The sequence below is a fragment of the Ursus americanus genome, chromosome 23, assembly GCF_024610735.1.
Source record: "Ursus americanus isolate L20-20 chromosome 23, mUrsAme1.1.p, whole genome shotgun sequence".
Classification (NCBI taxonomy): domain Eukaryota; kingdom Metazoa; phylum Chordata; class Mammalia; order Carnivora; family Ursidae; genus Ursus; species Ursus americanus.
The window spans coordinates 12,667,464-12,686,904 of NC_142149.1; the positions used below are offsets into that span (position 1 = coordinate 12,667,464).

The 19,441-nt window shown below is 44.9% G+C and overlaps 1 protein-coding gene across 2 annotated transcripts in view; it reads left to right on the top strand.

Moving 5' to 3' along the window:
* The window catches only part of PRKCA (protein kinase C alpha), a 385,206-nt gene that overhangs the window by 248,058 nt on the left and 117,707 nt on the right, over positions 1 to 19,441 (top strand). For both annotated transcript variants that reach the window (XM_045814536.2, XM_045814537.2), the window contains exons 4-5: positions 12,195 to 12,306; positions 15,304 to 15,432. In XM_045814536.2, coding sequence (XP_045670492.1) covers positions 12,195 to 12,306; positions 15,304 to 15,432 — 241 coding nt within the window. The remainder of the gene's footprint in view (positions 1 to 12,194; positions 12,307 to 15,303; positions 15,433 to 19,441) is intronic.

A 19,441-nucleotide genomic window follows, 5' to 3' on the forward strand; every position in this document is an offset into this window, starting at 1 on the left:
CTATTTTTGCTTGGTACTTGTTTTACGTCACGAACACCAGAAGAACACAACTCCTACATGCGTAGTACATCTCTGCCATCCCAAGGGCAGGCTTGAGATTTTTCTAAGAGCGGCGCCCATACTGCCAGCAGTTGAAGATGTAGGACTGGGGGTGTCCGAGGCTGTTCTCGGGGACGTCTGAGCGGTGCTGCTGTTGCCATTATTCTTCGGGCAGAGTTCTGGGAGGCATTCTTTGCTCGGGATGCATTTAAAGTCACAGTTGGAGGGAAGTGCATTAGTGTTACCTCCCATTGTTTAAAAAAAAAAAAAAAAGGGCGGAGGGAGAAAGGAATACATCTGTTTAAGACGTGCATGCCCTGGATCCGCCAGCACCAGCCACCCAGCGCGGAGATGCCTGGACAGAAATGGGCAGGGTGCAGAGGCAGATGCTGGGCTGTCCCTGTGACGGCACTGGTCTCACGAGTGAAGGCTGAGATGGAAGGGTCTTACCCAGGCACAGCTGCCAAACCAAACCCAGCGCATCCGTGAAAAGCTCAATGCCAGAAAGATTTTTTTTTTTTTAATTTGTAAGGTGTTCTGCCGCTTCATGGCTTTAAACCAGTCATCCTTAAGTGACAAATGGTTGGAGATTTACTATCCAAAAAAAAGATTGAAGAACAAAAAGATACGGTAGAAAGAACAGTAAATCCTTGAGAAGAGAGCAGCCTCAGGAAAAAAAGAAAAAGAAAAAAATATATATATAGCCACCATTTCGTGGAGGCTCTCAGCAGTCAGGAGCAACCAGGGGAATCCTAACTCAAGGACAGATGCCTGCACCTGACAAAAATCAAGGACCAGCCATGAGTAACGGATCACTTCTTAGCCGAGACTTAGAACTAGTTACTTCGAAGCTTAGCTGGAAGGCTCAGCAAGCATCCAGCACAACCAGAGTGGCTTTAATCAAAATCAGACCCTTGGCTTATAACAGATAGGTAGCTTTTAAATTTAATATTTTATGTTCGTCCCTTTGGCCCAAGATTTCTACTTCTGACTTTTATCCTGTGGAGCTAAGACACTTGCACGGTGTGTGTTCACAGACAGTGTGGTAGTGTCGTTTACAATAGTGAATAGTAAACAAACGTCCAGGACTTGGGGATTGAGTAAATCCAATTATGGTACCTCCAAGTGACAAAATATATAGTGAAATGTGATACTGCTTTGTATTTGATGATACGAAAAGATGTTTAGGATGAGTTTTTTAAAAATAAAAACCCCCTAGACAAGCAGTCTATTTAGTGTGATTCCCAAGAAAACACACACTCTTGTCTTTCTTGAATGAAACATGTCAAAATATTAACGTATGTATATAATTTCCTTTCTACTTAACTATATTTTCTGGTTTTCTTATGAGTAGAATTTTATCTGCATAAATGAATGTGTGAATAAACAATTGAAAACTAACAAGTGACTAAAATATTTTTCCATAAGCTGCACATTAAAGAAAAAACACGTTAGGTCATAACTGAAGAGATCACTGGCCCTCAGGTAGTAAATATCTCTCTTTTTTTTTTTCCTTCTTTAAGAGCGCTTGCGAAGGAGGGGAGGAGCAGAGGGAGAGGAGAGAGAGCATCTTAAGCAGGCTCCACGCCCAGCACAGAGCCTGACTTGGGGCTCGATCTCAGGATCATGACCTGAGCCAAAATCAAGAGTCAGATGCTTAATCAACAAGGCCACCCAGCCCAGGTGCTCCTAGGGAGTAAATATCTCTTAGCAGAGCTAGGAGGGCTTGCTATTTGGGAAGTATTTATTAGGAGTACTGAGCGAGCTGGAGAAGGAATCAGATGTACCTAAGGAAAGAAAGAATCCTGCCCCCTCTGGACTTTGCAGTCAGGAGAGAGAAAGGGATACATCTTCTGCCGCCTCTGTTGTGTTTAATCAGTTGAACAAATACCGGCTGCTGGGGAATCTTCCAGCATTTTAGGGAGCCGTGAAAATCAGCCTCCTTGCAAATAACATTATACTTTTTCAAGTCCATGACAGAGAAGGGCAGCATCTCCCTACTGTGATATGCTGGGCTTCAGAATTTGTCCCACACCATCTTAGGATGGCAGACAGGGTTCCTCACATGACCGACAACCCAATTCTGTCTTTACTAAATTAAACAGATATGATGGGATCTTGGAAACTCTTGAATAAATATGTTTCCAATTATCTCTGATTTGTTCTCAGATAGTCCTATAAACTTGGCCACGAATTTTTTTTAGGAAACAAATCACTTTGTTCGGGGCTGGCAAGGGTTCACATAATTAAGATGCTGCTTATGTTCCTATTTTATTTTCCTTTCAAACTATGGCATTGGAGCTAACCAGATCTTTAATTATCACAAACATTATTTGGTGCTTTTAAAAAAAATGCTATAAAAATGTATCTAATAGAGAACAGGTCAGTGCTTGCCGGGGGTGAGGGATGAGGGTGGGTAGCATATGACCATAAAGGGATTAGTACAAGGAGGCTTCTTTGGGGTGATGGAGCTTTTCTCATCATGACTGTAAATGTGCTAAATTTGCGTGGGATTGCATGCATCCATACAGCAAATGCATGTAAAAACTGGTGAAATCCATAGGATCTTGTACCTATATCTGTTTCTGGATTTTGACTGTCCACTCTGGCTTTGTAAGCTGGGTGAAGGGTACACGGGAGCTCCGCTATTTTTGCAACTTGGGAGTTTAAAAGCGATTTCAAAATAAAGCCCCCCAAAAATATTTTTTTTAAATGTGAGATTTCCCTGAACAGATCACCATTTAAAAGGTTACCATAAAGCTAATTAAAGGAGCCACCAGGCCTAACTGAACGGGCAAAGAAACATAACATTTGAATGATTTCCCTCAGAAGAGTCCGTATGACTACAAGAAAGGGAAGAAGAATGATTTATCCAGAGAACAAACATGTCCACGTATTCCTAAGTCCGAGGTGTAGGTAGAGAAACCAAGGAGCATCTGTGAGAGGTTGTATTGTCTCCCCCTATTTGCTCCACCACCTGTAGAAGGATGACAGATGCTACAGTGCCACGTGGCTTGCAGCCCCCTCCCCCCACCCAGGAGCATTTCCACCCGGGGTCAGTTTTCCCTGGTGCCTTGCTTTGAGCGGTGGGGAGCAAGGGAGGGAAGGAGAGAGGTGGGAAGTAGCCACTGGCAAGAAGCATTAACAGATTTCGTTGTTCAGCTCTACCTCCTGCTTTTCTTTACCTGATAATGGTGTATCCCAGACAATGGATGTCCCTTCGTCCCTTGGTCCTAGAATGAGCGGGAAGGGGCTCCCACTCTGCAGCCCTGACCTATAACCCGAGAGAGAAATAAATGTATGTGGTGCTAAGCCACTAAGATGGGAGGTGTTCTTTGCTGCTAAGTTAATATAACATCTAAAAGGTAGATGGCTTATTTGATACCTCCAACTTAAAACTATATTTAGTTGACCTTAAAACCTACAAGCTTTCGAAGTTTATAGTTCTAATCCATTCTTTTGTCCTTCCTCAAATAATGTAAAATGGCAGTAGACTTTGAGCTTTCTCTGAGTCTTTGTGGATTATGTTATTATTCAGAATGTTTGCTGCCCGTTCCTGGGGAGGGTTATATACACTTGTCCTGCTGATGCCCAGCTTGGCCGCATGTCTTGCTTTGGCTGATGAAATGTGAGCAGAAATGATGGCATCATTTCCAAGTCGGAGATTTAAGAGTCGTTGAGCGGTACTGACATTTGTCCTTTGCCATGAGACTGGCAATATCCCCGATGGGGGCCGCTCTCTCAGCTTGGGTCCCAGGGGAAAGTGAGAAATAAATGTTTGTTGTGTTGAGCCACTGAAAATTAGGAAGGGTGTGTTTGAAAGTTTGTGATTTGTTAACTCTGCCTCTCCCAAGTGAGACAGGACCTGAGCCACACGTGGAATCTTTGCCGCTATGGCTGTGCCACGTGGCACATCGTCAGGTGTCCAGTAAGTAATTTTTTAGGTGAAATGAAGAAATTGATAACCAAGTAGAAGAGAACATATTTTTAAAATGAGTGTTAGGCTTTGTGGTTTGAATATTTGCACATTTTCAACATCTTATTTTAATAGCAGACTTTCATACTAAACCATCAAAGATTCTTTTGGAATTGGAAAGCTGTAATTGACAGGACATGACTATATGTCAAGTTTTTGTCCTGAGATGATGGCAATGTATAACATATATTACAAGGAGGGAGATGATGGTTATATTATAGCTTATAATTAAGATTTCCATTTTATTGATGGCTAGTGGTTCTGGATATCTGCATAGTGCGCTCATATAGACACCTTCTCAGAAACACAGTCCATTTATCACCAAATAGAGCAGTCGTGCCCCAGTTTCTTTAACATGGGTAGGCTCTCCCTCTAATGGCATCTCATGATCCAGTTGAAATATAACCGTATATATTCAGCTGGGATTCAGGGTAATTTGGATTGCATAGATAATGTATGAATTCATTCTTTTTAACTTAAATCTTTTCGGATAGTATAAAGTCTCCTCTCACTGTCATTTCTGAATCTATTCTGTCACCGCACTTACCCAGAGGCATTTTATTTATATATCTATCTAGAGAAAAGCTGTATTGTTCTATATCTGGGGGCTGTCTTTGATTCTGTCTTTTACATAAATGTCATTTTTTTTATGTTCCATTCTGTGGCTCGCTCTTTGCACTTTTCACTAGGCAATCTATCTTGGAGATCTGTCCATGTTGTTACCGAAAGATCTAGCTCGTTTGATTTAACTGCTATATAGTATTACACAGTATAACTATATTATGGTTTATTTAGCCATTGTCTTGCAGGTAGAGATTTATGTAGAATCTTTTTTAAAGAGTTTGCCACTTTGTATTTAATGATTACAGCATCTTGCACAACTGGGCGAAGGACCCGTAGGAATCCTACTACTAGCAAAGCCTGGCTTGACAAGTTCATTCAACTGTAAAGATGAATGTTATTCATCAAAATGAAGTAGGGTTACGTTAAGGTCAAAAATTAACTCATCAGAAATGGAAGTTCCTTGGTTCTTCCTTAGGACAGGCAACATTCAACACCACCAATGTTTTCAAAGGCCAGGTGCTTTCCCTACACCCACATACAGTCAACCAGGCTGATACTACAGCCCGAGGAGGGATGTGGGAGCCTTGCTCAGTACATGGCGTCTAGTGTAATAATTATGGTGATATCCAAGTTACATAAAATCACCCTCCTCATACGATCTGGTTTTGGTAATACTCTCTCATGGTAGCATAAAAGAATTTAGAAGGATTTTTAAAAATTACTGGGGGGGGGGAATCTGCTTCCCAGAAAATTTAAGATCTCAGAAATGATGGCAGATTCACCCTTGGAGCAGTATTTTTGGTGTTGCTTGTATAGTCAGCATGTGGGTGACATTTAGACCCAGGCTTGGCTTAAAGTATGATTCATGAGAACACATCAGATGCTGAAAGTGGAGAATTTTCTTTGGTATTTAGAAGGAGCAGCTTGAAGGAGCCACACTGCTCTGGGCGATGAAGGCAGCCACGCTGCGGGCTTCACTCAGTGAAAAACAGTCTTTTCCAGAAACTCTTAAAGTCTGAACTCTGGCCCTCAATGACAGCCATTTTGGTGCTCTGTGGGAAACCTGTGGGGACATTTCAGAGGCATTCAAGTACGGGTGGAAAATTCAAAGTGGGCTGACCTCTAGCCAAAGGCCTGCCATTGTTTTACTCATCAAATGAAAAGGGCATTTGAAATGATGTTCATTCAAATGTAAACATCAAAAGGCACCGTTGATTGCCGGCCTCTGGGTGTGTGGGGAGCTTTAATCCGCCTGGAGATGTCACATTATGCACTGGTAGCGGCCATCCTTGAAGGCCACCATTTAAAGCTTACCTCGAGCACACCTTCCAGATGGTTATAGATAACACAACAAGAAGGCATCTAGGACATTTAAGGCTTCGTCAGTATCAACATTTTGTGCAGCATAGACCCATGGGTTTATTTTTAGCACATTGCATAATGGTGGTGGCTGTGATGATTTCGAGAAAAGACTGACAAGTCCTGGTAGACACATAGAGCAATGTCTCCAAGGAAAGCTAATTAACTTGCCGTATTATAAAACTAAGATATGAGAAACAAACCAGTAGATGCTTTCGGTGGAACTTGAAATTTTCATTTGTTACTTTTTTCTAAGAGGTCTGGATTTAGATTTGTGGGTGAGACTTCATTTGTGCTTATGAAAATTGGTTGAGTCAGAAACTTCTTTTTCTCCCCCCACCCCCCAGCCACATCTACGACAGAAACATCGGAGCTGAATGGCTCCCCCTTCCATTATTATATGTCAGGCTGGTGACATGTGACAGTAGGTTTCATACTCCACTTAATGAGAGGCTGCCAGTGTCTACGGAAGGGAAAAAAAGAAGAAAAAAAGTCAGATTTACATGTATTGCATTAAACGGGGAAATGTTACTAACTTGGTAATAGTGACGGCTTGGAGTATACCAGCCAGTCTTTTGTGGCACTAAAGTGAGGCCAGACTTACGATAACTAATATGTGGGATAACTTCGTCTAGAATCCTCAGGTGAATAGTGGTGAAAATATGCTTTGTTGAAGACTTCGTACACATTCATTGAAGGTTCGCCATGTGGGAGACAAATGGTTTTAGAGGAAAACAAGACAGATGCCTGTCTGTGGCATCCAGGTGGCTTTGCAGTCCTAGAGAACTCCAGTATGTTTCTTTTCCCTTTTTGCTCCAGTTCCCAGGACGCTTGGAGGTAAGGTTACTACTAAAACTTCATTCTCACCTTGGTTCTGGTCCAGCTGCAAATTCAGCAGGGAGCGTTAGGACCGTCCCTTGGACTTGGGTACGTGTCTGTGACATGCATGTGTGTGTGATATGAGGAAAACACGAAAGAGGAGGTAGGCGGGGTAATAACCTCATAAGTAGCAGGACGTGGAAGTGGCATAGGAAAGACAAGTCACATGTTTTTGGAAGGCCAGAGGAAAGAGGAAAATGGTGACCGTGGCTGGAGAGTGTGGAGAGGCTTCCGGGAGGAGGAAGCAGCTTTGTTCTTACCATGTTTGCTGTTTCGGCATGTGGTGTCTTGGCATAAGATGGTTGGGCCAGGTGGAGGGAACGGCCAGAGCAACATGCAAGAAGCCTGGGTCACGCTCACCAGCTGGAAGCCCATGATTTACACACCTTTCAAGGGCCACGACCCCTGGCTGACACCGCCACTTGGGAGAGCCCTCCCTCAGCCTATGCCCTGAAATCATTGGGTTTTGAAAAGCTGGTCGGAAAGATTTGGAAATAGCACACATTTTCTTTACTTAGAGAAAAGCATTCTGATTCTTCTGGTTTTCAGATCCATCTTTGGACACCTCCCATGACCCTGTCCCGAGATCCAATGGGTTATGTATTTGAGAAATAGCAGTAGACACTCCATGGGTGGTGGTCTGCTTGAATTCGTGGTACTTACCCAGCAAATATTACTGTAATCCCCATTCAGGAAACAGTGTATTTCGTTCATCAGCCATACGGTAAAAATACACGCATTGGAATTACGCGTGTGAGATCCGGTGAAACCCGAAAGTGTGTAGTTAATAGCATTGTCATGGTGTCAGGGTCTTGGCTTTGCTGATGTGCTGTGGTTATGTGAAATGTTATCACTGGGGAAGGCTGGCGGAAGCATATATGGGAACAATCCATACTATTTTTACAAATTGCTGTGAGTCTTAAATTACATCAGAAGAAAAACTAAAAGTTTGTTTTCTTTTTAGAAGCAAGACAGAATCAGATCATCTCATCTGGTTGTTTTCACACTGGTATTTTCGGATTGGCCTCCCTCCCTCGCCCTCAGCAGCCCATGGGCACCTCCTGACAGCTGGAGGGCCCTGGGAAATCTACCCCTTTGAAAGTGCTGACCCAGTCCCTTCAGATTCCTGATGAGGAAATCAGAGCCCAAAGGAGAAAGGGCACCACTAGTTAGCAGCTTATGGACAGGAACAGAAAGAGCCTGGGAGCTTTTTAGGACAGTTGCTTCTGTAAATCATCCTGAGTCCCAGCTCTTTAGCTAAACTGCAGCTTCTTTTGTCAGACAAGGTGAGATTAATTCGATTGGAAATGAGTGTCTGTGCTCCGGCGTTCCATTTCCGTGGAGACAGAGATGAGCCGTCCTTATGGTGGGAGCAGTGCACAGGCGGGTTGGGCTGGCGGGCTGTTTCATAGTTCACCACCCAGCGTGGGGCACTTGCCTGGGAAGGCCGCTCTAGGGCAGAGGACGGGAACTCAGGACGCCAGAGGAAATCCCCTGCCTCCTTGCCAGCTGGGCCTCCCCTCCAGCCACCCGTGAGCCCCAAAGTCGATCAGCTTTCCTCTTCCTTCCTTCCCATTCTGACCCAAGTCACTGAAGTATCGTTGGAAAACCTCGGGCATCTTGGACTTTACTTCCAAGGTTAATATAATTGTAATAATCTTGTATTTGTCTAGGGATTTTCAGGTTGCAAAGCCCTGTCTCATATGTTCCCAAAGATAAGCCCCACCCACAGGCTATGACATAGGCAGACTGGTTTTATTTCTGCTTTATAAGTGACATGACTCATCCAAAGTTGTTGAGTTTGAGTCTATCAAGACTAGAGTCCAACCACAGGTCTCCAAGATCCTGGTAGCTGCTCTTTTTGTAGGTGAGGTCCTGTTCATTGTAAAGCCCCTGCACACACTTGAAGATCAACCAACAGGTGTTGTTATTATTGTGTTACTATTATTCTTGTTAACATAAGCATGATCCTTGGCCACTCATGATTTTGGAGTATGAGGACTCCCAGACTTTGTCATTCTCCAGACTAACACAGGAGGTGGAAGCAATGGTTTCCTCTCTTCCTACACCTCCAAACGGTTGGGGCCTGAAGATGCCATATGGGGATCGGATGAGTAAGACTTAGATTTTCCTGAAAAGTGAAGCGAGTTGCCCGTGTGCCACATCAATAGGGATCTGTGTGACAACCGACTGGCAGGACAGCCGCCCTGGAGCTGCCTGGCACGCCCAGGCTCCAGAGGGCTGTGTGCGAGCTGCCATGCTTTATTTATTTAGCTCCAGTTGTTGATGCCTGCGTCTGCAGGGAGAGCTGGCCGCTTCCTTTCCCCTAGCATCCTCTTTGCCCTCCACGTGGTAGGACATAACCTCTGCTGTCAACATGGGGACTTTTAATTGATACCGACACTGTTCTGTGACCCCAACATTCTGCCTAACATCTGGGATGTTGGAAACGTTGGTGCGATGCTGTAATGGTGGAGGGCCAAGCCCATCCTTGAGACCATACTCACAGCTACTCCTCGTCAAGGAAAATAATCTCCTGAGGATGGCGTTGATTTTTCACACCCTAAGGGATATTTAGAAAGTAAACTTGATGACCCAACTCAATATTGCTAACCATCCACACACATCTGCACCTAGCATCCAGTAGACACTTACTAGATATTTGTCAAATAATCTTCTAAAGCAGTGGGTCTCAGTCTTTAGTGTACCTGCCAACATCAGGATCGCCTGAAGGGCTTGTTGAAACACGAAGACACCTCACAGCGTCTCTGAGTCATTTGGTCTGGGGAGGGGCTAAATAATTTCGGACAAGTTCCAGGTGATGCTGGTGTCATGTAGAGAAAATCGTGGTCCAGAAGAGATTGGCAAAGGTTTTCTATAAGGGCCAGATTGCTAATAATTTAGCCTTCGTAGCCATATTTTAGGCTTTGTGGGCTCTGTCATAACTACTCAACTCTGCCATTGTAGCCACAGAAAATACGTAAGTGAGCAGTCATAGCTGTGTACCAATAAAACTTTATTTACAAAACAGGTGGTAGACTTGTTTTTAAAAATGTTGTGTTGGGGAGCCTGGGTGACTCAGTTGGAAAATACGTAAGTGAGCAGTCATAGCTGTGTACCAATAAAACTTTATTTACAAAACAGGTGGTAGACTTGTTTTTAAAAATGTTGTGTTGGGGAGCCTGGGTGACTCAGTTGGTTAAGTGTCTACCTTTGGCTCAGGTCATGATCCTAGGGTCCTGGGATTGTGCCCCGCATCAGGCATTGGGGGGGGGGGGTTCCCTGCTCAGCAGTGAGTCTGCTTCTTCCTCTGCCCCTCCGCCTTGCTTGTGCTCTCTCGCTCGCACGCTCTCTCTCTTTCTAAAGCTCTTGGATGGGAATTCCTGTTAAAGATGCAGGTATTGGTCAAATCCTATCTCTACTGTTCACTGGCCATGTGACTTTGAAGGTCACTAATGTCTCTGTAGAACGAAGATAACCATACAATGAAAAATCGGGGGAATGCTTAACATTTATCAAGTCTGGTGCTTACATGTTTCATTTAATATTCTTTATGCCATGATGGAAATACTCCAGGATTTTAAAATTCATGACTTTAAAAAGTAATTACAGTTGACCCTTGAACAACCTAGATCTGAACTGCATGGATTCACGTACACATGGATTTTGTACAGTACATTAAATGCGTTTTCTCCTGTGTTTTTCTTAACATTTTTTCTCTAGCTGACTTCATTATAAGACTGCAGGATACACAACGTACAGCATACAAAATATGTGTTAATCAACTGTTTTATGTGTTCCATCGGGCATCCGGTCAACAGTAGGCTCTTGGTAGTTAAGTTTTTGGGGAGTAAAAAGTGATACGTGGAGTTTCAGCTGTGGGGGAGTAGGTGTCAATGCCCTTAAACCCCCGCATTGTTCAAGGGTCAAGTGAATAATTCACTGGCATATGCAGCTTGGATTTTAGGTTTCGAAGTTAACCAAAAGATGAATCATCTTATAAAATTAAAATCTCCTTTGAAATTCTCTCAAACCACCAGCACCTAGGCTCTTAGAAGGTCAGAAGCCAAGAGTAGCTTTCTTGGTGTATCTTTGCACATAAGAGACATGCAACTAAAGGAGGAGTCGGGCTCACCCTGTCTGCAGTGGAGCTGTGAGTCTCACGCCCTTCCCCAAAACCCTGCTCCTCTGTTGTCTTCCTTAATTTAGTTAATGGCAGCTCTGTATTTACAGCTGTTTGGGCCACAAAGAATGATTCAGGAGGGGGAATTTAATAAGGAAGTGTCCTGATATGGACTTAAGGATGAAATTGTTTTGTATTTCAAGCAGGACATAAAGGTCTTTTGGATCAACCCTCCGCTTTTGCAGATTAGTAAACAGAAGTCCAAGAAGCATAGGCACTAATCAACATAGATGGACCCACCGAAGCATTTAATAGGACTGACTTGTTTTGTCCTCATAACAACCACGTAAGCTAGGCGCTGTTAATTCCCCAGTCTACAGATGAGGCAGAAAGGATAAGTTATTTGTCCACGGTCATGCTTCTAGTTGCCGTGGGACTGAACCCAGGCAGTCTGACTACCGAGTCCGTGCTCTTTGGGTACGACGCTCTGCTGTGTATAATGTTTTCCTTATCTGTAATCTGTCTGTGAATTGAGGAAAGAAAAGGCTACTTGAGAGAAAGCTGTCTTGTACCTTCAGTAATTTCTGTGTTTTGCTAGGAAAGGTAATGAAATTGCAGCAGGGGGCTATGGGAAGTGTACTTTCAGTGCGTTTTCCAATTTTCACCTGATTATCCTGGAGTTTGCCCATGCAAACGCATGTGATGCTTTGGAAATAGTGCCGAAGCAGAAAGATGTCTCTGTTGGTTTGGATACATATCTGGTCTTAATACTGTATTTCTAGAAAACTTGCCCAAAAGGAGATCACCCCAACGCCACTGAGCAGATCCAGGGTCACCCAGTTCAGCTTCACAAATACGCCCTGACTTTGTGTCTACCGTACGTGTGCTGGGCACTGGAGATATCGCGATACGACAGCGTCTAGAACATTGTGCCTGCCCTCAAGCACTTTTATGACTATAGGTCCCAAAGTGGCAACATTCCTGGAAACCCTGGTGTGTGCAGAGTATACCGCAAAAGAGAGGAAACGTGGGTATTTATTATATGGCCGCAAAATGGGCAGCCTATTAAAACATGATATGGCCAAGTCACCACCCCCCACTGTATTACCCCAGAGAATAGCGCACAGTCTTGTGCTATTGAACCTTGACATGAGGGGTTGGGGGGTGGGGCCTGACCTTGGCTTAGTCCAAAAATATGTTCTTTTGATGACTGGAATAAAATGATGTGCTTCTTCTCCTTCCCCCCCCCCCCAGGACCCAAGAAGCAAGCACAAGTTTAAAATCCACACTTATGGAAGCCCCACCTTCTGTGATCACTGTGGGTCCTTGCTGTATGGACTTATCCATCAAGGGATGAAATGTGACAGTAAGTAAGTTTTCTTTTCCATAGATGGTGAGGCTCTGCAGCTTATGCCCAGGGTTTACAGAGCACCTCAGCTTCAAGACCTTTTCCACATCAACTCAAAAATAAAAAGAACTCGTTCAAATATGTACCACACCAAAAAAAAAAAATGTGTAGGACTGCCCCACTGTCAAAGTACTAATGTATTAAACTCCTTACTTGCCTGATAGTGAACAACAATAACAACAACAAAACCCCACCCAATTTATAAATGAAGTTAGTGCTGTCGTGGGGTGTGTGTGTGTGTGTGTGTGTGTGTGTTAGAAATCTTCAGTCACTATAAAATGCAGGCTAGTCAAACCCCAAAGCAAATGCCATGTGTTGAAAGAAGACTCCCCACCTCCAGATTCCACATTTGGTTAGGCTTCAGAATACGCTAAGCAACCATAGTCATTATCTTCCCGTGTCTCTAATTAGTGGGTGGACTGTGGAAAAATCCAGTAGGCTCTCCTTCAAACTGAAACTACGATGAAAATAAAAACCAGACATCTGAAGTTCACTCGCCCTGCTGCATGTTCGTGGACAGACCAAATTTTTACCCGTCCAGTTAGAGATGAAATCACTGAAGGCCACGGACAAGGAAGGCATCAGCCCCTCCACTCTCCCTTTTTTGTTCTGTATGTATCATCATCAGGCACCAGGTAGAAAGAAAAACAACTCTGGAAACTGTTTGCTTTGATAATTCTTATGAGATTCCCCAGGCCATGTATGTGTTTAAGTAAAAATGTATACTTTCAGGACCAAAAGAAAGGGAATTACTGAACCTGTTTTTCTAGTAGACAGGGAAGTGTTATGGAAATATCACTATGTTTCCATTCATTAATTGCTGCTCTTATGGCCAAAAGCTTTCTGTGTGTATTCCACAGGGAGCAAAGACAAGCGTGTATGTAAAAATCAAGATGAAATGAACATTATACAGCAGATGGATAGTTTCTCTCAGCACACAGGGGTCCTTCACCTTAGAAACTGTCAGATTTAATAGCCTAAACGAAACGTTTCTGATGATCCAGGCCAGTCGTTTTCTGTGTTTTGAGAAACCCCCGGACTCTGTAGATACGGATCTCGGGGGTTCTGCAAGTACTCTCCTGTTACGGAGCCATACAACTCTAACAGAGTATGGAAGTAAGTGCATTGTCAGGGCGGGACTGAGACAGCTGGTTTCAAAATTTTGTTCGGATCAGAGGGCTTTATTGGTGATCCATGAATGTCTTTGTAATAAACAAATGGCATCCGTTTGCATTTATGAGCTAAGTTTTTGCTGATGAAGTAACACTCATCTGGCTTATGTGTTAGGACTCCGCTTAAGATTTTGTTTGAAAAATGGGTTCCATTACTAAAAAAAAAAAAATTTGAAAACCTGACCTGGACCAGTGCTTTGTGTTTTGCCTTCTTTTGTTTTAAATTCTTTTACTTGGAGTCGTAGGGCTTCTGGGGCTGCTTCCTGTGCTCCTTCCTCAAGGGAAACAGATAAGCAGATGGGTGCCAGGAGCCCAAGCCCTCCCTTCCCTTCTGTAGAGAAGAAGCCTCTCCCTGTGCCTTCCCACGTTGCAGGGTTAGAATACCATATACAATTCTGCTTGGTAGGGGAAAGATGTGAGCAACCCCTTGTCCAGGCCAGCCTCTTAGTTTGCAGAGCAGGAGACGGGATCAGAGAGAGCACTTGAGCTCCCCAAGATCAAAAAGCCGCTAATGGGGGAGCCAAGACAAGAACACAACCCAGGGTGCACTCGCCTCCCATGCTCCCCTCCCTGTGGCGCTTCTCCTTTGCAGAGAGGCTGGCATTAATTTCTTTGAAGTTGCAATTCCGCCCCGGCACTTGAAGGTAGGATTTGGTGACCCCAAGTCCTGTCAATAGTCTACCTTGTCAGGAAGCCTTTATATCGGCTGCATCGAGGGGGGTGCACGGTTTGGAATGGTTAGCTTTGGAAATAGAAACCTAGACAGAATCCACATTTGTGAAGCAGCGGATTGTTCTTTCCTCGTTGCATGCATTATCCTACTTTCCATATCGAATCATAGCAAATACACGTTATTTGCGATGCTTTTTGCCATTTAATTCACCACGGTAACACTCAAAATGAGCACCAAGGCTCCACCTTGAAGGCGACAGAAGAGCCTGGTAGCATCCTGTCGAGGGGGTGTGAGGATTCCAGTGGCCCTGGCTCCTTCGGGAAGCCTGGAGGTACAAGGACAATAGAGCTGGAACACCCACACAGAATCTTATGTTTGTGTTCAGCATACAGGATTCTTTTCAGGGTGTCTTTGGTTCACTGCATGGAGACTGATCTTTTTATTCCTCCGTGTCTCACCCACGTAATGTCAGCTGGTAAGGAGTGGTTTATCATTGCCAGCCATGTATTTGTTTTACTTAGAATAATATTTAAATATTTGAAGACAGGTTTAAAATCTCAAATACAAGTTCTTAAAAAAAAAAAAAAAGCTATCTACTTAAGCCTTCTTGAAAACACAGAGTTAACTAAGGCAGTGAATTTCATGAATCTCCTGGACTCACTCCACAGATTGTCACTCTTCCCAAGTGGTAAGCTCAGAAGGGCCTAAGAAATTCTTTGGCAAAAAAAAAAAAAATAGCCTCGGTCTAAACTTTGCATGTAATTTGCCTCTGCATACACGAGATATTAATTAGCCCGTGCTCTGTATGCATTTACCTGGGTGAGTTTTGTGTAGTGTTAAATAGTTGATGCATTCTCGGCAGAGCAGGCAGGGGGATTTTGCTTCCATGAAGACGGGACAAATACGGCACGGGTATTTTAAGGATAGCGTCGTTCACATGAAGCCTGTGTTATAAGGGACATCTGCTAACAGTTCTTCGTGTCACCGAAAACATTGTAGCGAAGCATCGAGTTAGAGGGTAGCTCATTTTCACTTGTGCTCGCGCACCACAACACTGGGGAGGCTCGAGCCCATCTGCACAGCCTCACCCTCCGCTTCCCCGGTTCACAGCCTGCGACATGAACGTGCACAAACAGTGCGTGATCAACGTGCCCAGCCTCTGCGGGATGGACCACACGGAGAAGAGGGGCCGCATCTACCTGAAGGCGGAGGTCACCGACGAGAAGCTCCACGTCACCGGTAAGGCATGCCCGCGGACGCGTGAGGCATGCGGCGTCTCCGTGGGCATGCGGGTCAAGGCCGGGCTCATCACGGCCTGGGAGTCGGTCGGACTCAGAGCCAAGGATTTCCCATGAACCCGTCTCCCCAGAGACTGCTCTGGACGCCGACTTCCCGGCCACTCCAGTGCCGTCCGAAGTCATGCCTGCCGTGTGGGTTGGGGTACCCTGACGGCCTGGCCAGCATCTTGTGCCCTGGTGCCAGCGGGGGGAGGTGGACAGATGGCCCAGACGTGTCATGGCATCAGACTGTGGTGACCTGACCAGCCCATGCTAATGATAACACCCACAGTGAACGGCCATGAGGTTACAAAGTTATGCTTCCTCTGCGTGGGGCACGGTGCTAAGGACTTCGCCGTAGATAATTCCAGGGAAGTTCGTTTCCTCTGACATCGCTTCTGCGTCCTCGCATGTGGGGCTGTGGCTCTCACCTGCGTTTCCCTTGCATTGGACTGACGCTGTTGGTGGGGTCCACTCTGTCCTTGTGGCATCTTGTGGCCACCAGTGTCTGTACAGCCCCAGCCTTACACACATTCGTTCTCTTCTCTGCTGTGGCTCCCACCTTGTCAAAGTCCCGTACCGGGGCAGGGAGCACGCAGCCTAGGAGAAAATGACCAGAAAGCAGTAAGCGGTAAGGGATTCGGAAGCAGGAAGTCAGAATGCCTATTGGCTAAACATTTCCCTGTTTTTCCTCTACTTCATAAAGCCGCTGCTTTGGGCGGTCTAACAGACCTGGCAGGGGACCAGTCAGAGCCTCATGGTGAGGGGCAGAGCTCACTGTGAGGCAGGAATGGCCTGGCGAGAGTTTCTGAACGCTCAGCCCTCATTCGTGTTGTTTCTGATACAGCAAAGCACGCCGCCCACTGGACCCGTCTCATGCCTTCTCCCGTAATAACAGCAGCAGCCCTATGGGGCTTGCTGGAGTTGTGCACGGTCTTCTCTGAGCCTCGAGGAAGCTCACATGTCCCAGACGCCCTGGCGGGGGGGGGGGGAGGGGGGACACCTGGTACATGGTAGAGGCAGGCCAGATCCCATTGCACAGGCACAGCGAGGGGTGCTGTTCTGGGGCCCGTATGCTCATTGCCCCACCACGGCCAACAGCTGAACTCAGTTCACCGCTCTGCAGGGTCATCCTGGGAGACAGCACCCCTCGCCGAGTTAGACGTAGATTTTCCGCACGTGAACGTCGACAAGTCTAACGTATAGCAACATTCTAGGTTAAGTCTCTTGAAGGTCCATCTAAAGTGCTTTGCAGAGTTACAGCTCTGCTCTGTGAATATGAATCCAGCAAGAGTTCAGTCACAACAGCAACAGCAGCCGACGCAAGTGGGCCCCACAAAAGGGCCGCTTTCTGAGCACATCGTGTGGTTAACGTCTGTAAACCTAGGTGGACATTTACTGTATTATCCTTACTTTAGAGGTGAAAGCACCAGGAAATGATGTGACAGGGCCAAAGTCATGCAGGTGGTACATTTAATAGTTAAATGTTTAATTGCTGCAAGTAGAGATACGGTATTTCAGTGATAGTGTGGACAAGAACTGGAATCTTGTCTTAGTTCTGGCTGCCGTCATAAACAGTAAAGACTGTGTGGCTTAGACACCAGCATTTACTGATCACAGTTCTGGAAGCTGGGAAGTCCAAGATCAGGGTGCCGCTAATTTGGTTCCTGGTGAGGGCTCTCCTTTTTGGTTCTAGATGGTTAGTGTAGCTGTGTCTTCACTTGGGGATGGGGAGAGAGAGGAAGCAAGCTCTTGGGTGTGTCTTCTTATAAGAGCCCTGATCACGTCGTGAGGGGCCCCAATGTCATGACTTCATTATTTCCCCAAGACCCCATATTCAGAGGGTTAGGGGTTCAACGTACAAATTTTGGGAGGATACATAATTCAGCCTATAGCAAATCTATTTTTAAACTATGGTTATTATTTGTGTGAAGGAAATATAATCCTAAGTATGGAAAGCCCAACCCAAGGGAGTAGCTAATAGGCAGTCATTTGTCTAAAACTCTTAATTTAGAGTAATTTTAGATTATCAGAATCAGAATTAATTTGGCTGTAGTGAGAACACAAATATAAATAAACCGTAACAAATAGAGCTCATGGTTCAAATAAAAAAAAAAAAATTCATAAGTAGTACAGGGTTCCCTTCACCCAGTCCTCCTGTCCCCCAATATTAATATTCCTCCATAACCGTAGGGTAAGTATCAAAGTAGACATGTTTTTATTTTTTTTATTTTTTATTTTTTTTAGAGATCTTATTTCTTTGAGGGAGAGGAGAGAGAGCACGAGCGGGGGAGAGGAGGGGCAGACGCCCCACTGAGCAGGGAGCCTGATGCGGGGCTCAATCCCAGGACCCTGTGATCATGACCTGAGCTGAAGCCAGATGCTTACCAACTGAGCCACCCAGGCACCCCTCAAAATAGATACATTTTTAAATAACACCTGGTAAATTTGGAGAAAAAAAAATACCTGTGTATCTGTAGTTACTCACTAGAAATTATTTTAGCCAAAGAGAAGACGTGAGACTTCTCTTATTCCAGTATGAAAAGACTGCTGGGGATACAAAGCGAAGCCCCTTCAGGGCAGAAGCTGTCGGTCACGCCCCCCCCCCCCCCCTCCTGCATGAGCTGCCCAGCCTCCCAGCCCAACAGTTCAGGCACAAATTTGTCTTGACTCTTGTTTTCAGTAACAACAGCTACCATGCATTGAGTACTTGGTATGTACTTACTCTTCATGAGACTGGACCTTTCTTCGTGCTAAGTGCTTTCTATTCCTTGTTTCACTGACCCCTCAAACAATGCCATAAAGTACTATTATTATCCTCAATTTTGAGATGTGCAAACGAGCTAAGAGAGAGGGAGAAATTGTTCCAAGTTATAAGGTAGAAAGCGGTGGTGTTGGAGCTGGAGTCCACGTCTGACTCCCAGCCCCTTGCCTTCAGCCCCGAGGCTGTCAACCTCCCAGTTCTCTCCTATGAATTAAAGAGTCTCCTTTTGAATAAAGAGCAAACCCATAAATATTCGCCATACCCCTGTTTGGCACTCCACAGGTTCTGTGAGGGTGCAGAAGGTCCCAACGTGAGATTAAAACCAGGCGAGCAAAAAAGTAGCTGAGGAAGGAATTAATGGACGATCCAAGTGCCCGCAAAACGAAGTGCTTGATTATGTGGATGCTAAACCGTCCATCGTGGAGAAGGGGACTGAGAACTGCGGCTATCTGAGAGGCAGAGGGAGGAGAGTTCCAGTAAAGGGCCCAGATGGAATGGCGGAAGCAGCCTGGCTTTAATGAGAATGCAGGTATAAACAATGAACCGTAGCAGCCAGAGCTCAAGTCCAAATGCAAGTGGTATCTTCCAAAATGCATTTAACCCCTGAGCAGCTGTGTTGATGGTTAGATTAGCTCAGCTCCATTTTACCTGTGCAGAATTGCTCAGATTGAACATAATTCCCAAAGTAAAATAGAAACTCCCAACAGACGCCTGCTTTGGGACAGCAATCGGCCTTTTGAAATCAGAGATGAGTTTCCTTTCTAGATCGGTGCGGTATTTATGGGCAAGGCCTCCGCTTTAGCGGTATATTTTTATTTTTTGCCTCCGGGCAGTGGTGCTGATGTTATCTGAACAGTGTCATTTTTATTTCTTTCAATATGCGATTTTAATAGGTTTTCTACGTTCTCGTGTGCTTTTTTATTTGGTTTTTGGAGGAATGGTCAAAAAAAAAAAAGGAATTCCCTCGTGGGAACAAATTTTCAATTTAATGTTATAAGTAAATGGAAAAAAATATCATGCTTTACAGCTGCTCCAGGAACACATGTCTCCCACAAATAGATTATTCTGCAGAAGAGTCTCATTTTCTCAAATACTCCAGGTGGTTAATTTGGCCTGGAGATCTAAGTTCTCCAGCGAGTTCTGTGGGGGAGGGCAGGGCTTGGGGCAGGATCTGAGGCTCCTTAAGGAGCAGCAGACGGGTCATATC